Source organism: Aphanomyces astaci (assembly GCF_000520075.1).
Source record: "Aphanomyces astaci strain APO3 unplaced genomic scaffold supercont1.50, whole genome shotgun sequence".
NCBI lineage: Eukaryota > Oomycota > Saprolegniomycetes > Saprolegniales > Verrucalvaceae > Aphanomyces > Aphanomyces astaci.
In genome coordinates this window covers 299623-314045 of record NW_009798313.1, presented here as the reverse complement: position 1 = coordinate 314045, position 14423 = coordinate 299623, and the positions used below count along the sequence as shown (strand labels likewise).

General features: G+C 49.4%; 3 protein-coding genes across 7 annotated transcripts; 2 read left to right on the top strand and 1 right to left on the bottom strand.

Annotated features, from left to right (window-relative positions):
* Nucleotides 1–10: 10 nt before the first annotated feature.
* On the top strand, nt 11–1712 carry H257_13698 (hypothetical protein). The gene has a single exon (XM_009841326.1). It carries the CDS (start codon nt 27–29, stop codon nt 1305–1307), a length of 1281 nt encoding a protein of 426 aa, XP_009839628.1. The 5' UTR covers nt 11–26; the 3' UTR covers nt 1308–1712.
* Nucleotides 213–6929, bottom strand: H257_13697 (hypothetical protein). 5 transcript variants are annotated; one of them, XM_009841322.1, is made up of 21 exons: nt 6384–6929; nt 6220–6335; nt 5765–5915; nt 5496–5656; nt 5156–5423; nt 4930–5060; nt 4650–4812; nt 4392–4589; nt 4218–4330; nt 4052–4141; nt 3819–3983; nt 3469–3701; nt 3082–3380; nt 2883–3030; nt 2768–2831; nt 2625–2707; nt 2503–2574; nt 2324–2451; nt 1842–2258; nt 1574–1789; nt 213–1508 (listed from the first exon to the last, which is right to left on the bottom strand). In XM_009841322.1, exons 1-21 carry the CDS (start codon nt 6906–6908, stop codon nt 1308–1310), a joined length of 3942 nt encoding a protein of 1313 aa, XP_009839624.1. In that variant the 5' UTR covers nt 6909–6929; the 3' UTR covers nt 213–1307. The 5 variants fall into 5 exon arrangements, with proteins under 5 accessions (XP_009839624.1, XP_009839627.1, XP_009839623.1 ...); XM_009841325.1 differs by having other exon boundaries at nt 2324–2574; XM_009841321.1 differs by having other exon boundaries at nt 2324–2574; nt 2625–2831.
* Nucleotides 6930–7481: 552 nt separating this feature from the next.
* Nucleotides 7482–13070, top strand: H257_13696 (hypothetical protein). The gene is made up of 13 exons (XM_009841320.1): nt 7482–7681; nt 7732–7927; nt 7977–8554; nt 9112–9288; nt 9356–9592; nt 10382–10493; nt 10827–11113; nt 11635–11670; nt 11734–11789; nt 11877–12105; nt 12166–12262; nt 12639–12746; nt 12801–13070. Exons 1-13 carry the CDS (start codon nt 7544–7546, stop codon nt 12980–12982), a joined length of 2433 nt encoding a protein of 810 aa, XP_009839622.1. The 5' UTR covers nt 7482–7543; the 3' UTR covers nt 12983–13070.
* Nucleotides 13071–14423: the final 1353 nt, after the last annotated feature.

Below are 14423 nucleotides of genomic sequence, written 5' to 3'. Positions count from 1 at the left end.
AATTGCACCCTTCGAGCACAAGCGCGATGACAAAGCGAACCAAGCGCGGGCAGCGTGATGGAAGGATGGACAGATACATTCCGAACCGCTCGGCGATGAACATGGATGTATCCGCGATGCACGTGTGTGAGCATGCCACCCCGTCGATGGGCAAATCGACCCCATACCACCAAGCGTTGACGTTGACCATGTTTGGGGTGCCGGATCTTTCTGCTGTACCCGTCTACAAGCTCACGAAGAATGCTGCGAATCGGATGGAACAAGGCTCGACTCCATCCTCCGTCCGTCGCGTTGAGACAGGAGTGGTCAAGACAGTGTCCGCCTTACGAATTATGGATGCACCAATGGTGGAAAACGATTTCTACTTGAACCTGCTGGATTGGGGTGAAATGGATGTCCTTGCGATTGCGTTGGGCAAGTCAGTCCACCTTTGGGACCATCGAAAAAAGTCCCACAGCCAACTCGTGTCGTACCGGAACAACATTGTCACTTCTTTGAAATGGGGGATATCGTCGAACCGACACTTGCTCGCGGTTGGGATCGACAATGGAACAGCGCAAGTGTGGGACACCCAGACTAAACAATGCATTACGCGAATTGGTGGACACATTGCGCGAGTTGGTAGCATGGCGTGGAGAGGCCCTACGCTGACAACCGGGTCTCTGGACAACACCATTGCCCACCACGACCCACGGATGCCAAACCATCAGATCACGATGCTGCGTCATCACACGGGTGAAATATGCGGCCTGGAATGGTCCCCTGACGAGCGCATGCTCGTGTCAGGCGGAAGCGACCACGTTGCCTGCGTTTGGTCCAAAGATTTCTCCCGCACGACGCCGTTGCATGTCATCACCGCCCATACGGCCGCAGTGAAGGCTCTCCGATGGAGTCCTTGGGATGTTGGCATTTTAGCGACTGGCGGCGGTTCGAGCGACAAAACCATTAAACGTTGGCGTATCACCGAACGCACCTGCAAACTTCAGCACTCCGTCGACACAATGTCCCAAGTATCTGGACTCGTGTGGTCCCAGCCCGAGCTCCACCACAGCAAACAGCTGCTATCGTCACATGGACCGGTGTCGAACACAATCAAGTTGTGGGACGTTGGCGGGATGGCATTAATCAAGGAATATGGGGGCCACGCTCGTCGCATCTTGAACATGGCGGCATCTCCCGACGGCAGTGCCGTAGCCACGTTAAGTGCCGACGAAACGCTTCACTTTTGGCCTGGGTTCGACGCCAAACTAGCCACCAAGAAACGACCCCGGGACGACTCGTCCTTGTTGACGGGATTGCTTCGGTAGTTAAGTCGGCCGCGTCCACGATACGTCAAAAGTCTTCTCGTTGAAGTAGAACGTCTTGCCTGTGTTGGTGTCGTCGATTTGGACCCATTGACGCAGTTCTGCGGTCGACGTGTACTTGACGCGTGGCCGCCGCATGCGTTTTTTGCGTGCTTTTGCGAGTGGTTTGCGTTTTCGTTTGAGCGGTGGAGTCGCCGTGGCCCGCTACGACCAACGACATCGTCTTCACAGTCCTCCCTCCTTAGCATTATGGTGTGTTGATTGCGTACCTTTGGCACGACCCCCGTCGAGTCTTGTTGTTCCCACGCTGGAACAACCACCCCCATGGAGGTCCACTTTTCCCGCGGCCACGCTTTGCATCTTGCCATGACACGATCGGCATATGGTACCGCCTCTAGCCAATGCGCCACGGTTTGTCCTGCGGGAACATACTCATGGAGCATGATTTGGCATTGGGCCAAGTGAAACCAGTCCAAATCGCGCTCCTGGTCAATATTATCCGACACCATCTCGATGCTTTCCAACAAAAATACCAACCTCTTGCCGGTGCTCGACCTGGACTTCGTCGTGTCGGCGCTTGATCACTTGCTGGTACAAGTCCTTTGCAACCAAATATTCATTGGCGGCCAATGCTTTGGCCCCGAAATGCCGCCACACGGCGGCGTCCCCCACCCACGCCTTCCACGACGGGTACTGAAAATGGAACCCATGGACCCGATACCGTCGAAACGCATCGTCATAGGCAAACGTCGCGTGCGCTTTATTTTCATCCAACAGGTATAACCTCGCAATCAAAAACATCAGGTCCAGGTCTGTCCACGGCGCCGGCGGCGACTCCAACAGGTGCAGCAGGTAGTCTGTGCTTTGCTCGTACAAGCCCAAGTGCCACATGAGCATGGCCGCGCGGAAAATCACCGTCGGCATCCGCACATACGTGGGAAAGCTGTAAATGATCTACAACCATCCCCCCCCAACCATCAATTCAATATATATGTATATATGTATATTGGATAGATTACCCGGGCGAGAATTTCCGCGGCGTGCTGGAACCGACAGAGCAAGTACAATGCACGCGCCATCTCGTCCAAAAATGAAGGCGACGCTTGCAACGCCAAGTGCTCACACGCTTTGACATACCACGACCAGCCTGTGCTCAAATCATTGTCATGCAGATGCGCCTCGTACAACTTGACGTAACATTTGGCAATGTTACGAAGCAACGTCGGTCCTTTGTACCCATCGCGGAACGCCATGCGCAGCCACCGCAGCGCTACTCGCACCACACTCGTGACACAAGGAGGATGGGATTGGTTAGTTTACCTTGGGGCAAGTCTCCAGCGTATAACGCGTCGGCGCCAGCTTTGGCTTCGGTGGCAGCGACGGTTCGCTTGGCATATTTGTGTCTACCAACACACAAATGTGGCGGCGCTCCATTCAATATATACACAATAGTTGTCAGGTACCGAATACGACTCCACATGTCCCTCGCATGTGACTTGGCAACCTCATTTGCCGGCGTAGGGTCATCTACATATGTTTTGCACTTTCAAACGCATATAGGTTGCCCCTACTTACTACCCGACAGTGTCCACCGCACACCTTTCCAAGGCGGGTCGCGCTTTTGCCCCATAATGGAAGACATGAGCACAATGTTCGCCCGCAACATGTTGGGGAAGTGCTGGACATGGGCTGCCAGAGTTTTGAGCTCGCGGGCCGACCAAATCGCCTGTACCTGACCGTTCAAAAATCCAAACTGTTTGATCGCAACCACTCGTACCAGGCCCATACTAGTGGCTTGAGCTTCCAAGCTCTGCCACTGGTGGCTCCGTACATCCTCGACGGCCATCTCAACTCGGTGAGTTTTCTCCATTGTCCGTAGACGCAGCTTCTCGCGCTCGTCCAGGATACGTTGCATGTACATGTCTTCATTGTGCATCAAATGGCGTTCCTTGCGCTCGCGAAGTCGTTCACGGTGCAGCACTTCCGTGTACAACCGATGCAGTCGCATCTCTTCGTTGTGCATGAGCTTTCGACACCGTGCTTCAAACAGCTTTTCCGCTTGCTTGGCTCGGTACGCTACACACCCATAACGTTACCCCTCCCATCGTGAAAGTCAACATATATTATCGTGCTCTAGTAGATGAGACTTGCGTGGTGGTGGTACCTTCGTCGGCGGCTTGCATGCGCTTGAGCGTTTGATTGTACGCGATCTTGTTCGCGATCTTGCGGAGTCGTGTGATCTCATCTAGTTCTTCTCTTTCCATCGCCATCCGGGCTTTGGCTTCGGCTTTGTGGTCCAACTCGACCTGACGTTTTCGCAGTTTGCACTGGTGCAAGAATGTCGCCTTGGCCATGGCGTCTACATACACACGGGTACGACTCTCCTCCTCGGCCATGCTATAACCACCACAGACAATATACATATATCGTCAGGATATGACACAATATACCAAACGTCTACAATATCGACGATATAGCACACAAGTCCATGTTGTCGCGTGTGGTTGAACGTACGAAAGCTGCGCGTGACGCTCTCGTTCCACGGCTTGCCGCGCCGCCAACACATCAGGCGGGAGCGCCAACGGATCCGGCCTAGCTTTATTCGCTTCGATCCGCATCGCGTCCCACACTTTGGCCTCGTCGGCCTTTTTTTGTTGGCTCAACAGTGCCCGCATCAAGCTACGACGTACGTGTAATTGCCATATCGAAGCAAGAGAAGTCTATCGATGTTTCCTCTGTACACCCACCGGTCCTCTGCCTCGATGGCCAAGCGCTCGTCGTGCTGTCGATCCAGCTCCATCAATCGCGCGATGCGGGTCAGCTCCAACGCTGCCGCTCTATTTATTTAGCCCATACAACACCAACCATGATCCTCATCACCTTTAAACAATCGAATGTGAAGAATGGCCGCACCGGTCACGCGCTTGTTGCTGCCGAGCCCGCTTGAGCTCCTTGCGCTCGGCTTTAACCCGATCGTTCTCGATCTTACGAGCCTCCATCCGTTCAAACAACCCCACGAGCTCCTCCTATGGATCGGCCGCTCATGTGATGTTGATGTGTTTGTAGTGGTGGACGAGGATGGATTGCCTTGGTTTTCAGCTGCCACGCCTGGACGCGCTGGTGCTTTTGGTCCGTTTCCATCTGCACACGCAGTTCTTGCTGGCGTATCATCGTGTTGACGTATTCTTGCCGTCGTGCCGCCGCCGCGTCCGCCTCCATGTGCCGCATCGCCTCGAGTTTGTCCACTTCGCCCCTTCGTCGCCTCCGGTCAGCTTCTCTCCATCTCTACCCACAATTGAGACAAATCCCATCATATCTTGCTTCTTCATATTCGAAAGTACATACATGTTCGCTGATATAGTGCCGTGTCTGCAGCTCCTGCATGTGCATGGCCATACACGCGTCCTTCTCGCTCCGCTTGTCTCGAATTGCCGCGCGATGAACACAGTCGACCTCGGCCACACGTTGCGACCGCACCCACTCTATCGATTCACAGTCTTCCCGATACCTACATCATACATGTATTAGCATCCAACTAGAGTATTCCTATGGGATGATACAGTGTATATATATATATAGTCATGCTTTCAGGTACATAGATACACCATTCAGTACTCCTCATTACATGGCGATCAACTCGTTTGCCCGATGCACACGTGCAATGGCATCGGCTAACGCATGTGCTTTGTCCGCAGTATCCTGGGACCGCGCGGCCGCCGCGCGAAGGGCTCTATGGGCTTCATATTGCCGTTTCGCCTATGTTCGTTCCAGTGATAACATCACTCGACATTGCAATACGAGGTATATATGTACACTGTTCATATGAAGATGGATCTACTATCTATCTATACCTGATCGATTTCCATGTGGCGAGCGGCGATGAGCGCGTTGAGGTCGGCGATAGCGGTGTACCAAGCTGGAATCGACACGGCTTTCGACGACATGTGCAGGTCGTCTGGCATGTCCTGTTGATCTTGCTTGTCGGGCGACGGATTTCGCCGAAAACTCACGTGCACGTCCTCTACCAATGTCAACATGCGCTCCAGTGTACGTCGCATGTCCCCACGGTACATGGCAACGTCTCGCAGTCGATGGAGGGACCCCGTGGGGGACAAGTACCTGCATGGATAGAGAGAGGTAGGTCACTCAACATCATCATCATCGTGCAAGTCAAGGTGACAGAGTATATACCGAAGCCGCGTTCGAAGACGTTCTCTGAGCATGTGCTTAACCGTTGCGCGGCCCACGCGGCCCCGCCATATCTTTTGCAACAGCGTCGCCACTTTGGATTCACGCAACCGGTGGGTTTCATGTGTGGCCAGCAGTCGTCGCATCCACGATTGGACGCGAATCTATACCAAGCCCAGTCAGAGTACACACACACACATTAGCATTCGTTAGCAACAACCAAGGACTGAAGAACGGTATATAAAGTAGAGGCAGCAGCGACGGACACGTACAGCAGACGTCCATTCCGCGTGACGGAGTGCGGCGCGGTCGATAAACCCGGCGAGCCGCCCGCGGCGTCGTCGAAATGCACGCTGGATCCGCACTCCGAAATGTGTCAGTGCCTTGAGGCGGGCAGCTTCCTCTCGATGCCACGTCACAAACCTACCAAGTTGAACGGTCACGTGTGAGAACGTAGGTAGGTATCCATGAGACAGAGTCATGGAATCAGGTCTAGAATCACGGTCCAGAAGCCAACCACGTCACAATTCGCCTTGGAATCAGGTCCGGAATCAGACATACTAGTGCACATTCCAGCCTGATTCCGTTTCGTTTTGAATCAGAACAACAAATCGGTGCATCGTGTCTGGAATCAGACGTCTGATTCCAGGCATGAAGTGTCTGTCACCCCAACGTCAATCAAGTCGATCGAATGGTGTGTATTGATGATGGATGCCCCATTACATACCGCTGCCATCGCTCGATCGCCGACAATGTCTTGAACCTCGACCAAATGCGAAACGTCGGGGTGAATGTGTACATGCTGGCCACCGCATTGCGCACGTCGGCGAGCGCTTCTCGGACCTACATGCTCGTCACCATTACTGTATATATGCACATGGAAGGACTTGCCTTGGCCTCTTCTGTGGCAACGGCGGCGGAAGCACACGACTGCGCGGCATGGAGCTGTTGCATGTCGCGGTGTAGTTGGGCAGCATGCGATGCTTCGACCGTGTTGGCCGTGGGCTGCCACACGATGGGAGCTGCCGGGGTAAATGACATTTGAGACGGCAGCGGAAGAATCGTCGTCGATTTGTCGAGAGGACGAGGTTCTAACGACGCGGTGGGCGCGAGAATTTCTTGCACCACGACATCTCTCATGCGCATGAGAGCGCGTTTGCTGAGTTCCGTCCGGCGAAGGGCCAAGTAGTCGATCGGTTCATGACGCACCATGGTGGTCGTCTGCGCCATACGCGGCCTATGGCGGCGGCGGCGGCGCTGATCCAAAGTCCTCGTGTCATTCGAATGCAACACCTTCCCAGGCACTATGGACTGCTCCCGCCACCTCGAGTGTTGTTGCCGCTTGTGTGGAGACGGACTACCTGCCAAGTCGGCGTCGACGGCATCCCATTCCGTGCGCACGTCGACAAACTGCATCGTCTGGCGCGGCGAAACGGCACCGCTGATGAAAGTGAAACCGTGAAACGGTCGCGGCTCAAAGCAAGTAAGATCTCTGATAGATATGCGTGAAGAAGTTCATATCCACGCGGATATGTGGAAAAGTGGTGTGCACATATTGTATGAACCTTCGCCGATCAGATCGATCAATCGTGCCCCCGCCCATGGCCCATGATACAACGAGTCTCTCGCACATGAACATGTCAGCGAAAGTGGTCATCATGGTGGCACACGTATGGCTCAAAAGGCTTCCGTCGCTTCGTCGTGGTGTATGTCTATGTTGATGGAAGGAAATACAGGCCATTGCGACGTCCACAACACAATTCGGACTCGATTTCGCCCAGAATGGAAGACATGATCGTCTGATACGTTAGCATGCATGACGAGGAAGTCCCATGACTTGTGCTCGGCGACTGCCGTCACCACTTCGTCGGTAACCGACGAAGTGGGTTGGTACATGTCTACCGTCCCAAAACCCCCGGAGCATGTCCATGTCGGAATAAAACGACAGTCAGTTTCTATCACTAGTCCAAACATTTAAAGACCACACTGGGAGGGGTGAGACTTGTTTCCACTTGTCGGTTGCGTCAATCATCGTCAGGTATCTTCGAACCATGGCAGAGAGCGATAGCGACGATGAGTTGATGCGCGCGCTCCAAGGGCACGGCCAGCCCGAGGAATGTGCGTACTGCCAGACGGAAGGCGCGACCTTCCCATGCACCAAGTGCAATTCCGTCGTGTACTGCGACAATGTACGTTCGAGACCGTTGTTGACATGTCGTTGACGTCGTGCCATGTCCAGGGCTGCTTGCGTCGCCATTTCAAAGCCCATCGGGATCACTGCATCAAGGTATATCTAAAGGAGGAAAGCGAGAGCGAGAGCGAATACGAGGACGACGACGACGAGGAGGAGGAAGAGGAGAAGGCGGACGCGCTGAGCCGACGGAGGAGCGGCCGTGGCTCCGCGTTATTTCGCGGGTCGTCCCAAGTGTTTCAAAGTACACACACACACATGCATCTATCTGTGGAATGCTCATGAATCTGTAGATGGCAGCGGTAGCATGATGATTCCTGGCCTCACAGAGGAGCAAATTGCCCAACTCGTCAAGTTGAGCTCGAAATCCACCGACGTGCTCAAGTCGTCCAATGAAATCTCGGGACTCAAGGCGCAGCTCGAGGAAATGATGAAGTCCCAGGTGAACATGCAGGAGCTGGCCGGTCGCGTGACGACGATGCAGCAGACCCAAGAGACACAGCAGCAAGCGTCGTCCACGTCGTCGACGCTCCTTCAAAAGTCGGCGTCGCTCAAACAACATGAGCTGGAAAAACTCATGCACAAGCTGGAGGCGTTGGAACAGCGCGCCAACTTTAGCGGTGGCGGCGCACCTCCAACGTCGTCGTCGTCGTCGTCCACGATGCCGCCCATGATGATGATGATGCCGCCGCCGCCGCCGGTGGTGATTTATACGCCGCTGCTGGTGCAGAACGACGACAAGTTCAAAAAGTACTTTAAACTGCTCAAGATGGCCATGCCCGTGGACCAGATTAAGGCCAAAATGGAGGTCGAAGGCGTGCCGCCCGCGCTGCTCGACACCCCCACGGCGATCTCCCCCAACGACCCAGGGGTACAGTGAGTGCACTTTATGCTTTAGCTTTGAGAATCTGTGGATATTATATTGTGGACTCGTGGATTTCCAGACGTGGTCGAATCACGCCGACGCGAATGGCTAATTCATTTTTAAATGGATTATTTGATTGGCTCTTACAGAAAGAACAAAAGTATATTCAACCAATCAGAACTCTTGATTTTGGAAGTTTTATAATGGATTATTTGATTGGCTCTTACAGAAAGAACAAAAGTATATTCAACCAATCAGAACTCTTGATTTTGGGAGTTTTATAGATATAATTCACAATACGTTTTAGTTGTATTTTTCGAAAACAGCAGTCTCATCTCAGGAGTGTTGGTCCGTGTCCGACCGGATAATGAGAATATATATATTTTTATTTCGAAAAAAATATTTTGATTGTTGGACCAACAATTGATGCATGCCAAGAGTGTGAAACCAATATGTTTGCAATAATACTCGACGTACAGTAATAGATTCATGCATGCTCATTCTTTACTTTCAGAGTGAAATGTGTTGATGTCGATAACGATGAAATGGTATTTCGACGGTAGGCACCGCCAGGGGCGTACTTGCCGCTGACGGTGGGCGAGGACCCGAAATTCAAAAAGTACTTTAAGCTCCAAGAGATGCACATACCAGTGGACCAAATCAAAATGAAGATGGAAGCTGAAGGCCTCGACCCGGATCTGCTGGACCACCCCGAGAAAGTCTCCCCCCACGACCCCGGGGTTCGTACCCCCGACCAAATGTTCTGTGGAAAGTTCTTTGAAACCACAAACTGAATATCGTGTGTAGCCGCCAGCCGTGAACGGAGGGGGGTTTGCGTTTCCGGGAGCTGCCCCCGCCTTGTTGCAACCTGTGGCGGCCCCGTACATTCCGTTACTCGTCAAGGATGACCCGGCATTCAAAAAGTACTTTAAGTTGATGTCGATGGGCATGCCCGTGGAACAAGTGGAGCTCAAAATGAAAGCCGAAGGTTTCGATGCATCCGTGCTTGCTACTCCTGACGCCGTGTCCCCCAACGACCCTGGCGTACGTGTTGACCCTAGTTTATGTATGGCATTGATATTGCATCTGAAAGAAGGGATTGGAGCGCAGGTCGATATTTTTAAATCTGTGTTTGATCTATGTGACCAAAAGATCCTTTTGTAATTCAAAGAATGGTTTTATATTTTTGAATTTTTTTAAAAATCGTACTTGGGTGCTGATTTTCGCCAAATCTATCATCGATTCTTTGTACTGAATTTTGTATGTAAAACGGTGTCGGGTGGTGACTGTTATCACACTAATTGAAGTCACACACTAATTTGACGAGGGTGTCCTGCTATCTGATTGGCTCAATGCGATTCTTGTGTACATGTATATTTGGTTGTGTTGACAACACATTGTCCATAACGCTCCAGTTTAGAATCAATACATTACAATATTACCAGTTGTTTGTTACAAGTCCCCTCTTTTGCAGTGACCGGGGGAATTTATAAAGCCACCCCAAAGTTTGAATATTATTAACCAATCAGAATCCTCTTTTTCGGAATAGTTGTTTTGATTTGCCAAAATCATCCAAGGTGACAAATCACACTTCAACATGAAGAACAATTGTATATATATATATACCATGCAATGTATACAAAAATACGAAAAATGAATATAGTAAATCGTTCAACTGGGACAAAGCCTTGGACTACCATTGGTTGGAAGTTAGGATTGAAGACATTTCATTGGCTAGTCGATTGTCTGAGTTTGGCTTGCTCCTAGACTGCTCAGTTCGAATCGAATGCATAATATCTTTTTATCCCCGTTGAGCAACTCACAATGCTGTAGCCGCCGCCACCTCAAGCGCCGACCCCACCGGTGTCGGGTGGTCCGATGGGCGGCGTGTCGATGGAGCAAATGTTCGCCATGGTCATGCATCACCAGCAAATGATCCAATCTGGTATTGTCCCCTTACTCAACATTAGGACTTATGGTGATTTCCGCCAAATCCCTTATCAAGTCGTTGTCGTGAATGTTGTATGTAAAAACGTGTTCTGTGGTGTCACACTAATTTAGATTTCACACTAATTAAATGTATATGCGGGTGGTGCCCTGCAATCTGATTGGATCAATTCTTCTGCCGATATATTTTTATTTGGTTGTGTCGACTCTTTTCTCCACGTCGCTCCAGGTTTAGAATCAAAAATACACCAAGACTAGATCACAACGATATATTGCTAAATCACAATATATATATATATATATATATATATATGACATACGGATGTCGTAGGTGCCGCGGGTGGAAGTGGGATGCGGACCGCCCCCAACGGAGATGGAGGCGCGGCGCCCGTGCGGTCGGTAAAGGACCAGATGGCGGCGGAACTGGCGGCCGCGTCGGACGCCGTGCACGACATCTTTGGAGAGGACACGGTCAAGGCGACGGGCGGCGGCATGACCATGGTGGAACAGCTCGAGAAGAAGGCGCGAAAGGACTTGAACAAGAAACTTGTGGATAATATTGACGCCATCAACACGACCATCCAAGACCTCTTGACTGTCCAATTCACGACGGAAGCGGTATGTTGTCTAGTTTATATGTTGCTGTCTGGCTAAAAAGGATGTGGTCTATAATATGTGGTCTACAGTATTGTGGTCTATAATATGTGGTCTATAATATGTGGTCTATAATATGTGGTCTATAATATGTGGTCTACAGTATTGTGGTCTATAATATGTGGTCTACAGTATTGTGGTCGAGTCTGTTGTGTTTGCCGCTTGGGTGTGTGTGTGTGTTATTGAAGCGAGTGGCCACTGGGCTTGAATATGGATATCGTTATTACGTGGTCTTATTTCAGTTTATATATATATATATATATATATAAACTGAATATATGTGTACAGTATATATGTATATATATACTGTATCCTTCAGAAGTACACATATATTTCCATGGAGTGGCGAATTGACTGTTATATATATATATACCTATATCAATGGACTATATAATATTCATATACTACATGACTCGAGTTCGTATGATTTATGCCAAGGATATACGCTCGAATATATATATATATATTTATATCTCTGTTTGTAGCAAGCGGTGCAGTACGCCACGGACGCCGCCAAAAGGGTATTTAATATATATGAAAAATCATTGATATATATTTATTTATATGAACGCATTGTTGTACAGTTGGACGCGTTTGGGTTAACGTTGGGGGTGGATGCCAATCAAACGTGGTCAGCTCGGTACGGTCCCTTCTATATATATATACGAACTACTCGATCGAGCATTCTATGAGTATATATATATGAGTCGAATGACTTGATGCGTAGACTTTTGATCAAGAACAAGGATACTCGGGACTGGTACTTCAACGAGCAACAGCGCATGGACGCTGGACACGCGTACCTGCGTCTGTGGTCGCTGTCGACCCTTGCCAACGACGTATCCCAGCTGACACAAAAATACGACCAGATTGTCAACGCCCCCGTGGTGCTGTCGGCGCAGAACAAGAACAAGATTGAAGTGATTGACAAGTTTACCAACTTGCTCAAGGACGCGGTATATATATATACCCAAGAAATAAGGATATATGAACGACCACGTGGGATGGATCCGTAGGTGAAACTGAAACACAAGATCTTCAAGAACAAGACGTACGACGACGAACTGGCACGCATGGCGACGCTAAACATTCCCCAGGAATACGACAAGCACGGTATATATATATATATTGTCGGATATGGTGGTACAGTGTCATTTGATCTTTAATATATATATATATATGAAGTGATGATTTGGCAAATCGACTGTTCCTTTTTGTATGGTCGAAAGTTGGAGGGGTGACGACCTGTACGAGTGGAAAACGATTGAACGTGTTAAAGGAATCGTTTGGGGATTTGTCAACGTTGTTGAGGATGGAAGAATGCGATGATATATATATATATATATATGGAGGGGATGGTGGAATAATGCAATATATATACATATATATGGAGGGGATGATGGAAGAATGCAATATATATATATATATACATGTCGTTGCAATTTGTTTGAATCATCAAGCGCTGATGATTGTGATGTTGTGTCTGTAGGCGATGAATTGATTGATGCGGCGGCGATATTGGCGGCCGCCGCGCTGGACTTTGCAGACGAAGAGCTCCGTGTGTTGGACAAGACTGTGCGAGCCAAGAAGATTCGAGGTACACGAACTCGTGTATTGTTGCAATAGAATGAAATGTGTGCATGGGTTTTAGCGTCCGCAACGGTGCACGTGGGTGAAAAGGCGGTGCAGCTGGTGGGTATTGTCAACAAGTTGGGCGCGCGGGGGATGGATGCAGTCAACGCACGCATGGGGCCGCTGGACGAGCAGCTGAATGCGATCAAGGAGCAGTTTTTCGCTGACAAGGACGAAGAAGAGGAGGACGATGTGTTGTAATAATGGGACTAGTTGGACTTGCGACTAGTATTTAGAGCATCTCCAAGGGTAAATTCGAACCTATAATGCTAAAGCATGGTAGGTTAAACTTCGTTTTTACGGTTGCTATTTTGGCACTATCCGGACTTTTGAAAAATTATTTCGTCCCGCAGAATCTCTATTTTCTCGTGAAATAGCAACAAACCCTCCGGATAGAGCAAGAGTTTCTATTCTATATCCGTAACTTCGAATTGAAATACTGTAGAAATACAAACGCCGTTGGAGACGCTCGTAATAGTCGAGAATCGAATGAATTGGACCAATGGATATTTGAGAATGTTCTAGCCAATCAAAGTGCAAGAACAAGACGTTTCAACCAATCATCGTTTGATACAGTTTGGCCCGTCATTTGTTCATCTTGAACTTTGTATACTATCCATTGAAAATGCTTTAATTCAGACCCTCAAATCATGATTCTCGAATCAGCTGCCACGTCCAAATTTCAGCGAAAAGGACAATATCGTGCCACTCTTAGAATCCCCAATGGTGCGACGGTACTACGTATAATCAGACAATATTTTGACATTTGCCCTCACTGAATTTTACTGCACTTCTTTTCCCAAAGCTGAAAACGGGACATAATCCGCATAACAGGACCGTCCGGTTATGGTGATTTGGCTGATGGAAGCATGGAACAACGACATAGACAACGAATTGGGCCCTACGCTCAAGTAATCCCAACGTACATAGTGATACGGACTAGAGCTCATGTTGATGAGAACGAAACTGAGAATTTTAAGCTGCATGGAGAGTTAATTTGCCCTCTTGTTGACTTCGAATGGTACAAAAAACTGCTCACGAGCAGTGTCGCTCAACCCAGTCAGTAGGGTCTTCAAAGGAGGCAACTCCAATCTCAATTGCTCTGCATATGCTCTAAACCGTGCTTCTGAGAGGATATCTAACTAGTGAGATATCCATGCTTGCATTTGATTGGTGAATATACTTCAAGTAGTGTAGTCAATGATTGGCTCCTGTATTTTGCCATTCGGTGTTCTCAAAACGGTAAAAATGGCCGATTTGCCGTCTCGCGGTAAAAATATACCGTACTTGGGCGGTATTTTGGAAATGAGGCGGTGGCTGATCAGGTCAACAGATCCAGATCAGCAGGGATTACGCATTATAATTTCGAAATGTGCTCTCGGCTCTTTAATATGTCGCTGACCAACTGAAACCAACTCATTCTTCCGGAGATAAGACCTACTATTATTAATACGTAGTACTACGTAGTACGAAGTATTTATTAAGGGCCCGTCTGGTAACTTTTCAAAAATAGTATTCCATTTTTTGGCAAAATGGGATAAACGAAAAATGCCATTTTCAAAATGGAGGTAAAAGTCCATTTTGTAATATTGGCGTTTTTTTAGGACCACCTAAAGGAGTAAATCCCACTTGGAATTACTAC

Excerpts from the sequence above, each read along its gene's own strand:
- H257_13697 (XM_009841321.1), bottom strand. The coding sequence starts at position 6,908 with ATGCAGTTTGTCGACGTGCGCACGGAATGGGATGCCGTCGACGCCGAC. Across the intron at positions 3,381-3,468 it reads CATGCAAGCCGCCGACGAAG|CGTACCGAGCCAAGCAAGCG; the intron begins GTACCACCACCA and ends ATGGGTGTGTAG. Across the intron at positions 2,259-2,323 it reads CCGCGGAAATTCTCGCCCGG|ATCATTTACAGCTTTCCCAC; the intron begins GTAATCTATCCA and ends GGATGGTTGTAG.
- H257_13696 (XM_009841320.1), top strand. The coding sequence starts at position 7,544 with ATGGCAGAGAGCGATAGCGACGATGAGTTGATGCGCGCGCTCCAAGGG. Across the intron at positions 11,114-11,634 it reads TCCAATTCACGACGGAAGCG|CAAGCGGTGCAGTACGCCAC; the intron begins GTATGTTGTCTA and ends CTCTGTTTGTAG. Across the intron at positions 11,790-11,876 it reads AATCAAACGTGGTCAGCTCG|ACTTTTGATCAAGAACAAGG; the intron begins GTACGGTCCCTT and ends CTTGATGCGTAG.
- H257_13698 (XM_009841326.1), top strand. The coding sequence starts at position 27 with ATGACAAAGCGAACCAAGCGCGGGCAGCGTGATGGAAGGATGGACAGA.